This window comes from Amblyomma maculatum, chromosome 1 (assembly GCF_055883805.1).
Source record: "Amblyomma maculatum isolate TAMU_Amacu chromosome 1, ASM5588380v1, whole genome shotgun sequence".
NCBI classification, from domain to species: domain Eukaryota; kingdom Metazoa; phylum Arthropoda; class Arachnida; order Ixodida; family Ixodidae; genus Amblyomma; species Amblyomma maculatum.
The window spans coordinates 188321700-188340837 of NC_139344.1; the positions used below are offsets into that span (position 1 = coordinate 188321700).

The following is a 19138-nucleotide window of genomic DNA, read 5'->3' on the forward strand; positions in this document are numbered from 1 at the left end:
ACTCTATTTTTTAAATTTTTTTTTTTGCTGTGGTCCTAAGTTATCTGTAACGTCACTGTAGTTATTTAAAAGTCCTCGACAGTTCCAATGAACTAGGAATGCCATGTTTAAAAGTTGTTGGGGATAAAGTTAAATACATATATAGGTTGGCCATTTTTGGATCTGTTATTGGGATTTTATCTCTTCTTTTAGGATCAAGGGAGCTTTGCCAACACTATGGCGGGGGAAAAAGAGAAGTTGCGTCCATCACACCCTCGTCCCTCTGTGAGTAGAGGCCTTGCAGTGACCTGGAGGTCTGCTGAGCCTGCTTTGGAGGTCCCTGTGCCAGGCTCGCTGTGCGTGGCCAAGGCAGGTGCTTAAGACCACTGTAATACTAAGCCCTGTTACACCACAACGAAACATGCAAGATTCTGCGCCAACGATAGTTGTTTTCGTGCTTCGCGAAATGTCAATTTTTCTGCTACCCATAGTGCCACAATTTCTTTTTCCTTTTTCCAGACTGGGCAAGACTGTGAGTAAGGTGGATGGCTGCCTTCACAATTTACATAAAGGTGTGCTTCTGCTTCCCAGTTCTCAGAAAATTGGTCAGGAGAGGCACATTTTGCATATAGAAGTTGGCCTCGGCTAATCTGGGAGCTGTGACCATACTTCTGGCATTTAAACCATCTAAGTGGGTTTGGAATGTACGGCCTGAGTTTTACCTTTGTGTAGCCTACCTACATGGACTCTGGGAGAGTTCTTGACGAAAAGGTGAGGACAACGTGCTTTGTTTGAATTTCTTTGTTTTCATGTCTGATCTTGAACCTGCAGACTTTTGTCACATTATTCCCCTTTAAAGAGTCTGGAAGTGCTGGTTCGCTCGCATACTTAAGGTCGTCATCTCGGATGACTCCTCAGACTGTGTTCATTGAGCGGTGTGCGCTGACTGTAACCAAGACTTCTCTGAACAATTTCACTATACATTGTTTTCATGCTGATGGTTGTAAAGTACTTATAGCACGAGACCACCATTCCCCAACTTCTTTACTTCCCAGCCCTGACCTAATGTTCAGTTGAGGTTAGTTGAGGTTCTTGTAAATACATATCTGGAAACAAGTCGCACAGTTATTTCCGCATCGTCGTTGTTGACCACATGGAAGCGTAGCAAGTTGGTATTTTTTGGTGAAAAACTAAGCGGTGGTCTCTCAGTGCATCTTATTTCAGAGAGAGGGAAAAAATTAGGCAACAATTTGGAAGCCATAAAATATATAGGACGTTTGATCATGATGCCAGCGCCTACCATGGAGCTCAACAAGGGAACAGGAAAGGAACTTTGAAGAAAAGCCTGCCATTGCCAGTTGTAGGCTACAACTGTAAGCAAATATGGACTCGTTAAGAGTAGCTAGCCATGCAAGGTTGATCCTCACTGCCTGGGAGAAGGAAAAATCCAAGAAAAGAGGAGGAGACAAGATAGCTGTGAGAAAGAAAATAAAAACGTGAAATATGGAGGGGAGGACAGAAAAAGGCGATTGCCGGCTTCCCCCAGTTGGGTCAGACTGGAAATGTTGGCTACGGGAAGTATGAGGCAAAGTGGTGTGTTGCCTCTGCTGAGGTGCCTTTAACAACCCATCACTAGGCATTGGCTCAACCACCAGGATCCCCTTTTCGTTGTAAATGGCAGTACCACGCACAGCTAAGCGTGATGCTAGTGGCACCAAGCATGCTACACCATAGCCTCCTTTATACTCTCTGTACCTGTCAACGTGCCGCGCGAACAATAGAGCGGCGCCGTCGAGTAAAGTTGCGCGGCGCTGCCGCTCCCCTCTCTGAGGACGCCACTGACGTAGGGGTCGAGGCGCATGGGTTGCACGGGTACGAACGTCGGCGCGGGGCGGGAGCACTGTTATTCGCAAGCGGGATAACTGTTCCTAAGCATGAATCGTGCATATTCAGCCTATTTACTTGTAAGGCCAACATCCACTAAGCATAACAAGTGATCATGATACTGGTTAGGCAATAACACCAATGCTATATGACATTTCATGTCAGGCAGTTTCAAGAAATTGTGCATGGCTCGAAAAACTGCATGACTGCTCCACTAGCGCCAATGGTAATAGAAAAATTACAATTCTAGTCTACGCTGCAATAAAACAAAATTTAAGAAGAAAGGCACCAGCATTTATTTACCCATTTCACAACAGCAATGTGCTACAAGAGTACCATGTAGAAGTGGTGAGATGAATAGTTGCCACAAGTAGGGAAAAATGTTCACGGTGACTGCTGTCACTGATTGCACTTCAGAAGCCAGCTTGATTTACAGATGATTGGAAAAACTTCATTGCAGTATGCCACTGAGATCTGCAAGGAGAACAATTTCGGTATCAGCTGTTACTTTCAATGATTCAGCGTGTCATACAAACGTTTTTTTTTTTTTTTAACTTGAAAAACAAGGAAAGACAAATATACGCATTGCATCTTTCTGTTTCGATCACTCCAAAATAATAGTCACAATAGGCAAGGCTCGTGTTTTTATTTTTCACAGAATTGCGCAGTTAGCGAAACAAAAAATGCTGCGCTGGAGCACATGTAACATACCACACCCTAGCCTCTTTTATACGAGTATAAAGAGGCTATGACCACACAGACGAGCTAACCAAGGAGGAAGTTAGCATCGCATTCCAGAAAATACACGTGCACATTTAATATTATTATTACCTTACTGACGCGCAATAAACACACTTCTGGTGCTGTCATTATTTTTCACAGGCCTTAATGCGGTTGAATAAGAGTTTTGCGGTTTCCGATGCTAGAGAGGGACAGCAATTTAGTTGACAAGGAAAACTAATATAGGCTTTGCATGATTCGGTGTAACTCACTTTAAAGTAGTCATCTTCACAATAGGTAAATCTTGTGTTTCTATTTTATCACGAAATTTCGTAATTAGCGTATACTGCAAAAAAAAAAAAAAAAAAAAAAAAAAAGCCTTCGCAGGAGCACATCTAACACACTGTGCAGACGAGCTAGGCAGGGAAGCAATTAGCATTGCAGTCCAGAAAGCACAGGTGCACATCTAACATTACTATTGCAGTATTGACGCTTAATAAACAAAGTGTTTGGTGCTGTCACTATTTTTTACAAGCCTCAAAGCAGCTGAACACTACGCAGCGATCGCCGGAAGGACAAAGCAAAGCTGGCACTTACCAGTTATTGCAATGCTATATTCCTGCAGCACCTGAAGGCAGGGAAAAGTAGAAACATGACCCTGCACACTGCAAAGCAGTCCACGAAACAGCGAGAAAGCGGCAGCGCGTGGCTATCCGGACCGCTTTGCAACACAGCGCACCCGGCACTCGCCTGGCGAGGGTGACCCTACGTCGCTGTCACCCTACGTCGCTGTCACCAGCCAGCAGCATAACTTGTCAACGGAGGAGCAATGGCAGCGACGGCCGCGGAGCGCAAAGTTGCCAGGCACAGAGTGTATAAAGGAGGCTATGGCTACACCTATGACACTATAGCCATGCTAAAATGATATACCGCAGTGATAGTGTTATCAAAGCCACACCTTCAAATCTTAGCAGACTTGCAAGTTTCAAACATAGGGTTTTTGATCCTAATATTTCAAGCGCATTAGTTTCAAGCACATATCAAGCGCACAATATCAGCGCATTAGTTATGAGTTTTATTGAAGAGTTTTATTGCGAAAGCAATACTACTCTAGGTTGAGCCTTCAGCGTAGCGCAGCGGTAGCCACGTCTTACCCACATGACGCTGTGACGTCACAGCCCACGTGACACTAGGGTGAGAGCTGGGCTACCAACTGAAGCGGTCGGCGTAGCGCGGCGGTAGCCACGTCTTACCCACGTGACGCTGTGACGTCACATTCCAGGTGACACACGGGCTGGCAGGAGCTGCCAACATGGGTCTCTTGTTTCACATGAGACGGTTATGTCAGGATCAGCCTGCTAGGACTCTAGCATTCATGTTACCCCTATAGGCCACTAAGGCATGTTCATACGGCTTGGTTAAAGCGAGGCTTTATATGTGGGCCGAGGAAGAAGAAAAAGAGAAGAACACTGGGTCACCCGCAGCTAATGCTTTCGCTCAATATTTGGTTCAGCAGTGTTGAACCCTTGTAATTTCTTGAAGAAAGAACGTCCTCAGACTTGAGGAACTACGGCATTTACTTCACAGACCAACATGTATTCAGAGAGGTCCTTCATAAGGCTTTCCAAGCTCCTCTGTTCTATCAAATGCACATCTTCAAAAATAAATAGCAAAATGGAAGGCATAAAGCATACAAACTTTGAAGGCAACCTTTGAAGGATGTGGCAGCCACAGCAGGCTGAGCATTTAGAATACATGTAAACTTCAGGTTGTGTTTGCTTAAAATCAACAGTGCTTATCATAACCAAAAGACACAAGCAAGTATATGCGTCCAACATGCATAGACACAACACACTTGTTTTATATATAGGTGTAGTTAACAGCAAATGCACTCTGCAATAGATAGGCTTGCTGCTCTAATGCTTTTCATGCTGAAAGCAATGCAAAAACATCTGAGCTCCCTTTGCAGAAATTATGTATAGCATCACTTTGCGTGACAGAGACACTGGGTATGCCATGCTGTAGAATTCTTAGAACCAGTGTGCATTGAATTTCTGCAGTTACCAAGGTGACTATCACCACCATCTTTCAGGTGAGCTATCGCAATGCCATCTCAAAAGTGTAGGTGGCCCATAGGGCTGTATCAAGGAGTATGACCGAATTGCCAAACTGTGGGACCATCATAAAAATTTAACAAACACTGCGACTCAGTTCCGAAATTGTTCTGAACTAACGAGGCTAACACAGGGGCCAGTTGGTTGATCATTTTTAAACGTAAGCTATTTTTTCCTCTTTGCTGCTTTTCCTTTCTCAATACATCAAAGTGCAAGCTCAAGGGCATTAGAAAATGACTTAGTGGTCTGAAAGGCACAGTATAAATGTAGCAACGAATGAAATCTATCCAGCCTAAACCCCACTGCTTAGCCACTAGCACTAATATAGGTACATTTTATTGTAGAAAAGAAAAGGGTAGTTGGATCTTACACAAAATTAAAAATTCTGCAAAACACTCACGATGATGAAATTGGTACCCGAACACGCATTTCTGAGTCCTCTGGACTCCCAAGCCAGGAACCATTCGGGTAGTCATCAACTGAAATACAAACAAATTGCAAATTGTGACTGATCTTCACAATAGAGGAAGTAAAATTTGACTTTCTGAAGCATATCTTGGAGACAAAAAGGCGCTAGTTTGGAACAGCCACTGGTGGTGTGTTTGATGCGCACTGTAAAATAACAGTGTCACCAAGAAGTGAAAATACAGCTGAAGTCACAAAGATCAGTAGCACCTTTATGAAACACACCGAACATAGCATAATATGGATGGACAGCAAGAAATATTTATACCAACATTGACTGCTGTACAAACTGGGAAATGACTCAAGTGTTCCATTTGAAAAGCTTTTGACTTGCACAGGTAACCTTTCTTTTATTTGCATTACAAGAAAAAAAAAATGCTACCCTTACCCTTTTACATATCAAAGTTAAACTGAACATGCAAGCTACTTGAAATTATTTCGGAGCTCAGGTGCATATCGGAAAGGGGGTGGATGGCACAAAACTAAAGACTTATATGGTAAAACATAAATCAGCAAAATGAATGATACACAGCAGTTTAGCAATCATCGATGCGCAGGACAAGAGCAGTAGAGATGTAAAACCAAGTACAGATGACACTTCTGCTGCGGTTACTGTAAAGGCTGAAGTAGTCTTCATGACGACAAGTCAGTAATGGGCGAAGCTTACCAAGATAACACAGAGAAACCGTGCACCTACATCAGTATTTGTTCTGCACTTTCAAAAGTGCGTGAAGAGAGACACCCTTGCCCTATAATAGGTCCAAGCCATGCACAGAAGAGGTTTCACCCAAGGTAGCAGTAGGAAAGCACTAATGTGCCATTTGGCACAACTACCTGCTATGTATGCACCCCAAAAGCATCAGCTTGACATACAGGGTGGCTTTCATGCGCAGAAGGTAGTAATAGGCAACTAGAGGAATGCATCTACACAACTTGTCCTGTATCTGGTGGTGCTGATGAGCGCAAATGGTTGTAAGACACCAACTTCACCTAGCAAAATCGCACTAGGGTGTGCATTAGAATTCACAGATTTTTACTCTTTTACACCAGTCCCAAAGAGTAGCGAAAAATTTTCTACAGAGTTCATGCAAAAGCACTACGAATATGTTATAGAACTACCCTGCTAGGATACTACTTGGCATTTTTGAAAGCATCCCACTTTCAAACTTTCAAACAAAAACTGACAAGCCAATTTAGGGGCTAGAAAACCACCAAAGGAAATGCATAAGGCAAATTCGTAACTCTGAAGCGAGAGCACAGTTGTAGCTGCTTCCTCTATTTGTAACGGCATAAAAACTTCCCACAAAAGGTACTCCCGGACTTCCATGAATATAAGACACCATTTGCACAGCAGAGCTCTTAAAACAAGATGCACTGTCAGGAACTTGGTGATGAGCTAAATACACACTGTGTTGTGAAGCATGCGAGCAAAACCGTACATGATCGTCACCCACTTCTGGGTGTTTTTAGTGATGTAAAGGTCACTAGCACTAAATGTCCCCATATGTCAGGAAAGTCGGAAAAATGTAAGCAAGTCACAGGTTCAATGCAGCACTGTTGCAGGTGAGCAAAGCTTTGCAAATTCACTGCATGATGCTGACAGCTAAAAATGTTTACGCGATGGTTCCTTGAGCTGACTTTACTTCAAGCGCTGGAGTGGTGTGCTGCAGAACAAAATCCTAGCATGCAACTACTGTATTTAGGGCAGTGTACTCGCTCCTTCATTTTATTAATGCAAAAGCCTCGCAAGTCTTATTACACGATATTCTGTAGGTGAACACTGTTGTTGTCGTGGAGGCCGAGATGGTCCCAAAAATATGAATCATCATGCCGCTATCGTGCTCACATCAACGCAGCTGGTAAAATGCGGCTTGCAGCTGAGTGAGACACATGCAATGCACCAAGGCCACGTGTGCTACAGGAGGATCAAATGGGCAGAGCTGCAGCAAAGACCCTTCAAGGCTAAGCAGGCTGTAGAGATAAGAGGCTGCCACCAAGGCAAGCAATAACCAAAGCAAGTATATAGTGCTCTGCCATTGGCACACCTTTCGCCAAGATGGAAGGCAAAGCGTCCAAATATAGTGCCGCTGCACGAAGCCATCCTCACAAGCATGCAGATGCTGACAAGGCACGCAAGCGGGCAAAATGAAGCTCATCGTGCAAAGAGAGCTGTGCTTGCAAAAAGTAATGCTTTTGCATTCCAACAAGTAAGCAGTCTTAAGTGTCTCTACCTAATTTGCACAAATCTGTACCAAATGATGCACAGATCTGTCTTGTGAATTCTCTGCCAATGAGACTGGAGCATGGTCGCAGTGTGGTGTCAATGATGCAAAAATTGCCAATATTTTCATAAGACAATTACAAAAACAATGTCTGAATGTGCCAATAAAGCACTTGCTAAGAATCCATCAAACGGCTCTGCATGCTGCTGATCCTTCTTAGACAAACTTGCAGAACCACCATAGTGTGGCGTCAGTTTCATGAGAATTGCCAATACCCTTAAGAGCATGCCATATGGCAAACTTTTTCAAAACAAGAAAACACAGACACACAACATAGGCCCCACAGGTGGCACTAATCCAACAGCAATTTCTACATTGGCTCCAGACAATGTTCTCTCCTCATTTGCAAAGGGAATAACTAAACAATAGTCAATGAACTTATAACTCAGACAGTACTGTTGCAGATTGCATAAATATTGCAGATAAAAACTGCAAATTCTTTAATGTAAGCAATAAAGTGCATGAAAACAGCACCTGTGACTACATCAGTTTTCAGGCAGGGAGCAAATGATAACACACTTTGCATCCCCTTTCAGAGGCAGCTTGAAATGACCCCACCATTTATTCAGTGCTACTACTCTATATGTACTTTCTTTCAAATTTATCTCTATCACAAATGCACAAAATGTACTACCCAGTTTTTGCATGTGCCATATATTTGAACTTCCCAGCAAAGCGCTTATGTTTTACTTAAAATGAGGTGCACTCAGTCTGTTCACAGCTGACGACAGCAACACACTTTCCTTAGTAAAAGTGCACAAAGCAAAAAATTCTAACTGATATTTTCTAAACAATGCTATGATATCAGCATTTCAAAGTTTAATTTTCAAGAAAAAGTCTATTCACATGAGCAAATCATACAAAATATTGCTTGGAAAACAAAAAATGAAAAAAAAACTTACCTGTTCCACCTGCTGGTGACGGGACACAGACAGTCACGCTGGTCCTATACAAACAAAAATCAAACAAAAAGAGCAGATGTGGCTTGTTTAATGTTACAGGAAGCCTTACACATATTTCTGTAGCTCCCAGAGCCCATGCCATTAGCAACAAAGTGACCCTTGCATTACTTTTATTTGAACATTGTCTTCCATAACGAAGTGAAAAAAATATGCATATTCTGTAACTGGCTAAGTGAGCATTATCCTATATTACTTGAAAAGGCACTATCTTGTGAACTGTAGTGATTAGGAGTTTGATAAACTTTCAGGCTATCTTTTCCAGAATTTCCTTCAGAAATAGGTCATTTTTCTTTTCTTTGCAAACTAAAACACTCAAAACTACTGTGACACCACACATAGCGCTGCTTATTAATTAAACGGAAGCAAAAAAGGCTGTGATATTTGAAAACCTACAATGCTCATTTTTTGCACCCAACTTTAAATTCATCCGTGTGACATTTTTTTTCCCCCAAACACCATGTGTCACAGCAATGCTATCACTAATTAAAACTGCAGCACTGAACTACCCTTCTCATGACTCTAGTGAAGCAAAGATAAGAAATGCTACCACTAACAATGAGAACCCTAGTGTCAGAGTCTTCTGTCACGCAGTCTTTCTGCAGGCAAAAGCAAGCCATACTGAAACTGTACTGCTTCTCTGCTCCTCCAATGCATTCAAAAATTTGCCCAAAAGAAGAAGCGCACTTGTGTGTGTTCGTCACTACAGCTTTTTGCACTCCTTTTTTGCTATACAGGCAATGATGGTCATAACAATATAGCTCTTCCATAACTTAGAGCATGATTCTAAGGCAGCTTCTCCACAGGCAGCTCCTGTGCATTAAGCAGCGCCGAAAGTTGGGCGAGTTGGTATGCGTTCTTTCTTCCCTAGCACTGAGTGGCACATGTTGCTTACAATTGTTCCTTTGACCTAAGCTTCCATAGGAAGGCTGCTTCTTTAGTGTGTTCTTTCAAAGCAATTTGTATAAACTGCATGTTTCGGCAATAAACCCCAGTTGTGAATTAGCACTTGTCTGTGTCGTCCTTTCCGTCCTTCGTGTTTCTTTCGTGCTATTTTTTTCATCGTGAGCTCCTATGCAATAAAAGAGAACATTAAGCTTTCAAGAGCGTCAACATTTTCTTCAAACTGTATACGATGATGATTATCTATAGCACAAGGGCAGCTTTGCCAAAGAGCGCAATGACACAGGGTATTGTGCTCTACAAAAGGTTGGGTAAAAGACCCACATTTTCCAAGCATTCCACCCTAGATAAGTCAAGGATCAGGCTACGGGAAAGCCTGTACTTATAGTATAACCATAAGTGTTGGCTGCCCGCCATAGTCAAAAGGCAAATTCATCCCTGAAGTTCTTTGTGGTTTTTGTTGCTTCCCAGTTTTTTACTTCTTAAAAGGGCGCGTGAAAGAGCTAGCACCCAGGTTAGAAAAAGCAAAAGATAGCAAGAAGAAAAAGAGAATAGCAATTGAATTGGCCATCACCCTCCTGCAGAATTTCTGATCTAGCTTATACTGGAAATAAAAGCTTTCTTTTACAGTTTCCTTCTCAACTCACATGTTGCAGCAAGATAGCATAAAGATAGGCTAAGAATATAGAGGGGGACTGGACACTGCTCTCCTCTCATATTACGCCCCTAGCCTTTCTGGGCGACTGGTGCCATTGCTCTCTCTTTACAGACGAAATGGAAGGGAGTGACAAACACTGCTTGTAAATTAGCTGTTCCCTCATGTACCGTCTCTGCCACCTCATCTGCCAATGTTATTGCTGTTTTGCTTATCTTTGCAAACCACAGGGAGTGACATTTCATGGTGAGTCAACAGCAGCCTCTCAGAGCCGCTACATCATGCAAAGCCAAAATGACGATGATGTGCAACAGAATTTGCATGGCAAACCAGCACCAGACGTTGCCACGAGGAGCACGGATGAGAATTTAAAAAAATTATAAATTATCGGTTCCCTTTTGAGGATACTTTATGTAAAGCATGTATTTTATAATCACCATCAAAAAGTTAATGAGACCTGGTGCTCTTGAGAAAAAATGTTCACACCACCACGTATTTGACAATGCAATGCTGGCATGACTTAATGAGAGCAGTGCAAACAGCGCTCATGTCAATTTTTTTTTTTTTGTCACATGTTAGGAACATGCAGATTAATCATTTATTTTTTGTTCTGGGCATATACAACCAGCACGTGCAAGCCCTTTAAAAACCTGATAAGTAAAGAAACTTCAACCTATCATTTTTTGGAATTTTCGCTATGAAACTAGATACTTTATTGGAGGGCAAAATTTCTACTCTAATGTTGAGTTTTTCAAAAAATTAGCAGAGGCTTAGCATAGTTAAACATTGTATTCAGCAAAAGCTTCACAGCATGGTTACACTTGGTAGAACTCTCTCGTAGCCCGATTTAACTGGCATTGGTACGACACGCTAAGCATAGCATCATTGCCACTGCTGTCCATGGCCGGCTCTGAGTGAAGTGTTGTTAATGCGACTGTAGAAAAATTGAAAAGAAAATGCACGGGCCTGCTGACTGGCTCTATAGCCGAGCCATCACTGATGCCTTGTGCGGAGAGAGGAGAAACGAGAGAAGAGAAAAAGAAAAAAAAATGAGGGAGAGAGAGAAAGACGCGCGTCGCAACAGCCATCGTCCACCACCGAAGCGGCGGTGGGTGCAATGATGGCCTGCACAACAGGTACAAATGCTAAAGGCACACGAGCCCCAGCCACAAACGGTAGGGGCCCCTGACAGCCACCCCACTCCAAGCCGAAGCGAAGTTGCTCCCGATTCTTATGTCCATCGATTGAAGTCATGGCTGCTTCCACCGTGCGATGGCGCGACGTGACGTGACACTCATGTGATTATTCATGTGCGCCACTCCCCTTCCACTCTCTCCTCAGCTCCAAGTTTGAAATGTAAAAGATCACCCAAAGGTCAAAGGGCCAAGGTCGTGACTTTGTGGTGCGACACTAAGGTGGCCCACAAGGTTACGCTTCAAGTGGTTGGATGTTTGGGGAAAGGAAGGCTCCTGTGGTTCCTTGAAGGTCAATGGCTAGCCCACCCTAACACTGTGTTGGTTTATAGGCACAGTATCAGGTGCATTTTTCTGTGGACACCTGAATCGCATAGCAACAGTAGTTTGTCCTACTGCTCCTTGAAGGTCAAATTGAAGCCCATGCGAAGGGTGGCTCTACCTAGCGTAGTGAAGCTTTTGCTTCAGAAACAAGATAAAGACAAGGAGCATTACTACTCGAAGTGCTTACTCAACTTTATTTCAATGTCGCTTGAGAAATTTTGACGGTTGGTTTTTCTGACTAAGAAAACATGTGATAGTTTCGAATGTAATGGTGCTCAATTTGATGACAAAAGAGTGATGACCAATTTAGTGTGACTCAGTTCAGTTCAGTCGTTCAGTCGTGTCCGACTTTTCATGACCCTATGGACCATGTCACGCCACGCTTTCCGGTCTCTCACTATCTTCCTAACATAACATAACATAAAGTCACATAACATAGTGTGACTAAGCCAACTTCATATTCGGTGCTCTAGCAATTTAGTTTTTACTTCAGTTTTGGGTTGCACTTACTCATTAGCATTCGGTCATAATATACCGCATTATGCAGAAGACCTCCTGACATATGTATAAAACCCCGCTTTACTCCAAGCTGTAAAAACGTGCCTGCATGACCTAGGAGTAGCATGTCTGATTTGGAATAAAAGGTCTCGGTAGGTTCGACTCCCACCTCAAATGTGCTGCCCAACTAGGCAGCTCCTGCCAGTTCGGTCATGACACATGATCTTGTGTGCCACACAAACCACGAACCAGTCAATGCCTGGCCATGTCGCCTACCAACTACCTCTTGCTAGAGATATGCTTGTGAGGAAGACCTGACAAGCAAACATCGGCAAAACGTGGAACTGGGGGTAAGTGCCTGCGTACAATGAGTCTTGAATGTTTCACTATGCCTTCTCCGCCTATTCCCGATGCCCTTATTAACCCCTTAACCGTTTCGGACGAGCTGCGCTCGTCCTTGCCAAGCCGTCCCCAAACCGTTTTGGACGACTATAGCTCTTCCTCGCTGAATAGGTTCTTCCCTTCAGTGTTTCGGACGATCAGCGCTCGTTTGTGGCTTAGATGGCATTTTGCTCAACAGATGGCAGCACTGACCTGTTAATTTCGTTTTTTTCTACCACATAAACGTCTTTTTCGTACGGCAACATGGGTTTTAAAAATGGCATCTGGCGGAGGCGACGCGTGCATTGCTGGCCCGTCTTCTCGGAAACGACGCTTTTCTTCGTCGTCATCTTCTTCAGACGATGGTGATTCAGACACTGAAGTGTACATTGCTTCAGGGAGCGAGGAAGACAGTGATGACTTTGTGCTGAGCAGTTCTTCCGTATTGTGAGAAATAATAAAGTTCAATATGCTAATTTGACTTCGTGTTTGCTTCAAATATTTTTTAGAGATCAAATGCATGCTTTTTATTGCAATAATAACCGAAATCAGGAATAAAAAAAGCAGTTTTGTTAAATTCGTTGATATAACAAAACGGTGAAGGGGTTAATTAACATGAAGTATTAAACATGCTAACATGATTTCATATATGTTGTTTGCAGGGTTTAACATTTCAAAATGGCTCAGGCTATGAGGAGTGCATTTGATTTATAAAATTCAGTGCCTCAAAACGAAATTGGCTACGAGGGACACTGTAGTGAAGGCCTCTGGAAATTTTGACCACATGGTGTTCTTTACATTAAACTGACACCACACATTACAACAGCCCCTTGGGTTTCGCCTCCATCAAAACGCAGCCACAGTAACTGGGACTGTAACTTGCATCCTCAGGATCAACAGCTGAGTGCCGTAACCACATAGCCACCATGCTGAGGCAAACATGCTAACATGATTTTAAAACTTGATGTGAAGAAGCCATGCAAGATTCTTAACATCTTTCTGAAGAGATACGCAGAGTAGATTGATTAGTTACTTGTATTTATTTATTTATTTGAAAATACTGCAGTCTCGGAAGACCAAGCAGGTGGGAATATACAGAAACAATGCAGGTCAGCTTTTCAAAAAAAAAAAAAAAAACATACTTGAAACTGGCGCTTGATTTAACAGAAGAAAAAATAAAAGGGATCACACAGCAGCAAATCCAGACCAGTAAATGAATGCCGTACAAGAGCACAAAACATTACACAACAATAGGACATGTAAATAAGGGCAAAAACAGCAGAAAATTAAAAAACATCACAACTGTAATGCGTTTGTTACACCACATTCAAAACTTTCCAAAGAAAAAACGGTTGCAGGCAGATTGTTCCACTCTATTATTGTTCGTGGAAAAAGGGGGTATTTAAACAAATTGGTGCGCACGGTATAAGAGAGCAAATTATGGGCATGTCTGTGTCTTGATGAGCACGATAAAAATGGCTGAATATAATTTTGTGAGTTGACGTTCAGATACTTTTTGTAAATTGCAAATAAAAATTTAAGTCGCATAATTTTTATGCCTAGTTTCCAGTGTTGGGATGTAATTATCAGATAGAACCTTTGATATAGAATCAGTAGCTCTATATTGATTAAATATGAAGCGAACTGCGCACCTTTGGACCATTTCCAGCTTTTGTTTGTCTTTTACGAAGAAGGGATCTCAAACCACTGAAGCATACTCGAGTTTCGGCAAGATAAATGCTTTGTAGGCTTTAAGTTTTAGGTCAGAAGGTGCCTGTTTTAGCTTGTGTCTTAAAAAGCCGAGTTTACGTGTAGCAGATGCGCAAATGTTTGTTATATGCTTAGACCACGAAAGAGCGTTAGTAATTGTAATTCCCAGGTATTTGTATTCATCTACTTCCTTTAAAGGGTGACCATCGATAACATAAAATATATAGGGATGCTTTTTATTTGTGACGCGGAGCAGTACTGTTTTTTGGGAGTTAAGTGTCATGCCCGATACCACACACCATTCACTGATATTCGTTAGGCTGTCGAGTAAATTTCTTTGGTCTTGTTCACAGGTTATTTGTTTATAGAGAAGGCAATCATCTGCAAAGAGGCGGATGTTAATATTGGGATGAATGTGAGTAATTATGTCGTTAACGTAGATTAGGAAAAGGATAGGCCCTAAAACACTTCCCTGTGGAACTCCCTGTGAAACCGGTAAAGTATTGGAACAATGCCCTCTGATGTCGACAAACTGGGTACGATTTGAGAGGTACGCATTGATCCAATTTATTATGAAGGAAGGAATACCGAAATTAAGTTTAGTCAAAAGTTTGCTATGAGGAACCCGATCAAAAGCCATGCTAAAGTCAAGAAAAATGAGATCGACCTGGCCAGCTGAGTCAGGAACTTTAGCAATGTCATGGACTGTTGTTACTAGTTGGGTACACGTAGATAATCCTTTACGAAATCCATGTTGGAATGGAGTCAGCAAATGGTTACTTTCTAGAAAATTTGTAAGAAAGTGAGACACGATATGCTCTAATAATTTACAGCACGTAGAGATTAAGGATATAGGGCGGTAGTTTTCCATTAAGAGATGATCACCTTTCTTGTGAACCACTATAACGCAAGCAATACGCCAGTCATCCGGTAAAATAGCAGTGCATAACAAGAGGCTAAAAATGGATACTAATATATGCGACAATGGTTCAGCATAGCGGCGAAGGAAGGAATTGGGAATATTATCTGGACCTGAAGCCGATTTTTCTTTCAGGTTTAGTACGAGTGACAAGACCCCTTCAAACGTAATAAAGTCTGGGTCTGAAGTGGATGGCAATAACATGTTAGCTGTCTCATCTCTGGGAGAGAACACAGAGCGGAAATAATTGTTCATAATATCAGCAACTTTGCTTGGTTCCGTAATGATTTCAGAATTTTTTAATATTCGACCAATTCCCACATTTTCAGTGCCAAGGTAGCGCCAAAACCTGTCTGGATTAGTCTTCATAAAATTTGGCAGCGTCGTAGAGAAGTACTTTTTCCTAGAGGATATGAACTCAGTCGAGAGCTGAGCTTGAAGTTCGCGAATTAATTCAGAGTTTCTAGATTTGCACTTTTTTGCGCGCTTCAACCTGCGTTTTAAGTGAATAATACTTCGGTTAATCCAAGGATTTTTTTGCTTGGGTTTAATTTTTCGGTCTGGAATGAATTCATTCATACAGTATTTAACTGTACTTTTAAACAATAGCCATAATGACACAGCATCACTACAAGGAAGATTGTCAGCCAGTTTCCAAAGTTCGTTAAGGATAGACTGATCATCAGCGTGGGAAAAGTCTATTATATTATGAATGATGTCTCCGATTAGAGGTTCTGTAGCATTTCTGTGATTTAATGCTTTGATAACGCTGAGAGAATCGGTATAAATAATGCTATATTCAAAACCTGTCTTTAATATTTTTTTCTACTGCCAAAGAAAGAGCGTGACATTCAGCTGTGAAAATTGATAAGAACTCCAGTAACTGTACTATTTTTTCCCATTTTTCTTGTACCACAGCACTCCCAACGTGAGATGCCGTTTTAGACCCATCTGTATAGAACGCTGTGTAATCTCTGTATCTGTCCTTGTGCTATGTGTTCTCTTGTGCTAGAACTCTTGTGCTATGTGCTCATGTGGTGTTTGTTTCTTACAGAAGTGTGTCAATGTAAAGTCATGCATAGCGGAGAAATGGTACCAGGGGGGTAGTGGACTGGGTTTTCGGGCAATATTTGGAAGAGAATAAAGTATGTCTAATTCTTGGCATATCTTTTCAAAACGAATAATTAATGGTCTGATTGCTTGAGGTTTGTTGTTAAACAGGGTTCTGGATGAGCACTTTGTAACTATGGGGTAGCAAAGATGTTTTGGTGGTGAACGGATCTTAAGAATATATGAACATGTTAGCATGGTTCTTCTGTCCTCAAAAGATGGCTCGTTGGTTTCCACATAAAGACTGTTTATAGGTGATGTCCTGTAGGCTCCGGTTGAGAGACACAGACCTGAATTATGTACAGGGTCCAATCGCTCCAGATATGAAGGTCCTGCTGAACCATACACTATGCTACCATACTTGAGGCAAGAGCGCACTACAGAGCGGTAGATATGCAAGAGGCACATCCGGTCAAACCCCCAATGTTTACGTGAGAGGACCTTTAATATATTGAGAACTTTAGATGCTTTCTTTTTTAGGGCATTTATATGGGGGAGGAAAAAGAGCTTTCTGTCAAATGTTAAACCGAAGAATTTGTGTTCGTGTTTTACTGGTAGTGTAATTCCATTAAGGCAGATGATGGGGTCAGTGAGCAGTCCTCATGAAAAGGACGGCTACTGACTTTTGCGTGGAAAACCTGAAACCATTTTTATCTGCCCATGCTGCCAGCTTATTTACTGTTAGCTGTATCTGCCTTTCACATGTTGCTACGCTGGCTGATGTGCATGCAATGTGCAAGTCATCAACATAAACCGAGTACGTAATGAACTTCAGGATTACCTTTGCTATAGAGTTCATTTTTACAATGAAAAGAGAAGTACTTAAAATGCACCCTTGAAGCCCACCAGTTTCTTGTGTTAAGTTTTTAGAAAGGATGGAATCAAGACGTACTTGAAAAAATCAGTTATGCAGAAAGTCAGTTAGACATTTAAGGGGAGATGCAGGTCGAAAAATGCGGGTTTTTTCGAAAATGACTGATTTTTTGTTTTTACTTGTTTTGTCAAGTTTAATATCTCTTTCATGAAAATAAAAATCAAAGCTGAGTTTAAACAGGAAATGGGCTGAAATTACGTTTAAAGAGCGCACGGTGGCAGTTAAATGACCGAAAGTATGCTATCTTCGAGCGTCCCGCGGTCGGCATAGCGCAGTTGATCGCTGTTGCGGATCACGTGAGGAGATCAGCCAAGCCGCATTCTCCCAATCACCACAGTTGCCCGGCGTCTAAAACACAAGCAATAATAAAAAAAAGCATGCCTACGTCGCGTTTTTCAAGCGCTGCGACTGGTTTTTAAATCACGTGGTACGAATCGAGCCTCGCCATTGGCCGCCGCGCGCGCGCATGTGGCGAAGCCCACTTGCTGGCTCCATGCTACGTCGAGGTGCGTTTCCGAGTGACGATCGTTCGGCAACTTTATCTTCGTCATGGATGAAGCACAATTGAACCAGCGCAGTCACCGAGGAGTGAAATACCGTTCTGTTCACAAATATAGAGGACGTTGGCGAAAATCGAAAGAGAAGGCTCGTCCAGTGACAACTCGACCTGTGGCAGTTAGGCCTAGTGGAACCGACGCCGATCCCTCCAGCGTTTCAGATGCCTCCGAGGAATTTGAAGCGGCGTTAGATTGTGTGAGTGCCTCGGAAAAAAAGATTGGGCATTTCTAAGGTGAGGAAATAGCCTGCGATGTACTGACTTGGCAGCGGTGAACGTTCTTGTGGGTGGCGCGATTTGCCCAAGCCAGCGCTCTAAAGTTATAGAGCGTGACGTCAAAATGACGACGCCGTGACGTCTCGGCGAGACGTCAACGCGTGACGAAAATCTTAATCAACCAATGACCGCCAGGGTGCCGCCCCGGACCGCTTATTTTCACGGCAACAGGTTTATTCGCACGTCAAGGAGCCGTTTGCTAACTTTTTTATAGATATAGCGTGTGAATAAATTAACTAAAGTTTTATATTTTCAAGAAGCCGCATTTAAAGTTCAATGTTATAAAAAAAATCAAGAAGCAGCTACAGTTTTGCAATTAAACGCTCTCGTGGGTAGCTTCTTTTGCCGCAAGGGCGCGCTGGCAGAGGTAAACAAACCGTAAAAATGGCGATTTTCAGTAAAAGCTGATTCCACGGCTATAGTGCCGGCTTTTGCGCATCGTCTGATGTCAAGGTACTGTGTGATGGTCCTAAATGCGCGGAGAAATCGTACCGAAAGCAATGTAATCGGGGCTTTGTTTATTTTTTTTTTAGGAAACAGAAACAAAAGATCGATCGCGGAGCACAGGCTAAATAAACTTTTATGTCCACACGAACGTCTCACACACAAATGCTTCAGTTAGAACGAGCACGGGGAAAAGCAGCGCGGTTGAGCGTACACTACCAACCTCGCTCGTTTTCATTCGTTTTGCACTGTATGTCGCCTTCGCCTCCGCCTTTTGCTTTGGGCGCACTGCGGAGCCCAACCACCCTTCAGCGCCAACTTTGCAGTAGTTGAGTTCAGCCATTTGACGCACGCACTTGCTCACCGTCAGTTATGAGAGGCCGACTACCTGTGGAGACGAAATCCTCCGGAGGCAAAAAAAAAAAAAAAAAATGATCGAAGTACGCATGACAGCCGCACCGTCAAGAGCGGTCGACTGCGAGCTTCATCACAGTTCATCGGCGCATTCATCGCACCACCATTCCGCTTTCGCATTTTCAAGTCGAAATAGGCGTCGGAACAACTCGCCGAACAAGTAGAACGCATTCTCACACACCGCCCTTCGTCGTTGCTCGCGCCGGCGTTGCCGCTTCAGCGCCGCAGCCACCACTCACACCACTCCACCGCGGACGCCGCCGCCATTTTCGCTCTATAACTCGCTCTAAAACGTTTTAGACCGTTTCATCGCGCTCTACAAAAATAGTCTAAAACCACGGGCATAATTAGGTGCGCGACGTCATCTGTTTTTTCGCCTCCGCGACGCAATCGCAGCATCCCGTGACGCAACTTTTCAAGATGGCGACGGCGACTAATAGGAGCGGGCGTTTTAGAGCGCTCTCAATTATAGAGCGGT

General features: G+C 42.8%; 1 protein-coding gene across 3 annotated transcripts in view; it reads right to left on the bottom strand.

The window, feature by feature from the left end:
- The window catches only part of LOC146205168 (protein BANP-like), an 82660-nt gene that overhangs the window by 35459 nt on the left and 28063 nt on the right, over positions 1-19138 (bottom strand). For all 3 annotated transcript variants that reach the window (XM_084589851.1, XM_084589852.1, XM_084589853.1), the window contains exons 5-6: positions 8347-8390; positions 5098-5176 (exon numbers count right to left, since the gene is read on the bottom strand). In XM_084589851.1, the coding sequence (XP_084445977.1) occupies positions 5098-5176; positions 8347-8390 (123 nt within the window). The remainder of the gene's footprint in view (positions 1-5097; positions 5177-8346; positions 8391-19138) is intronic.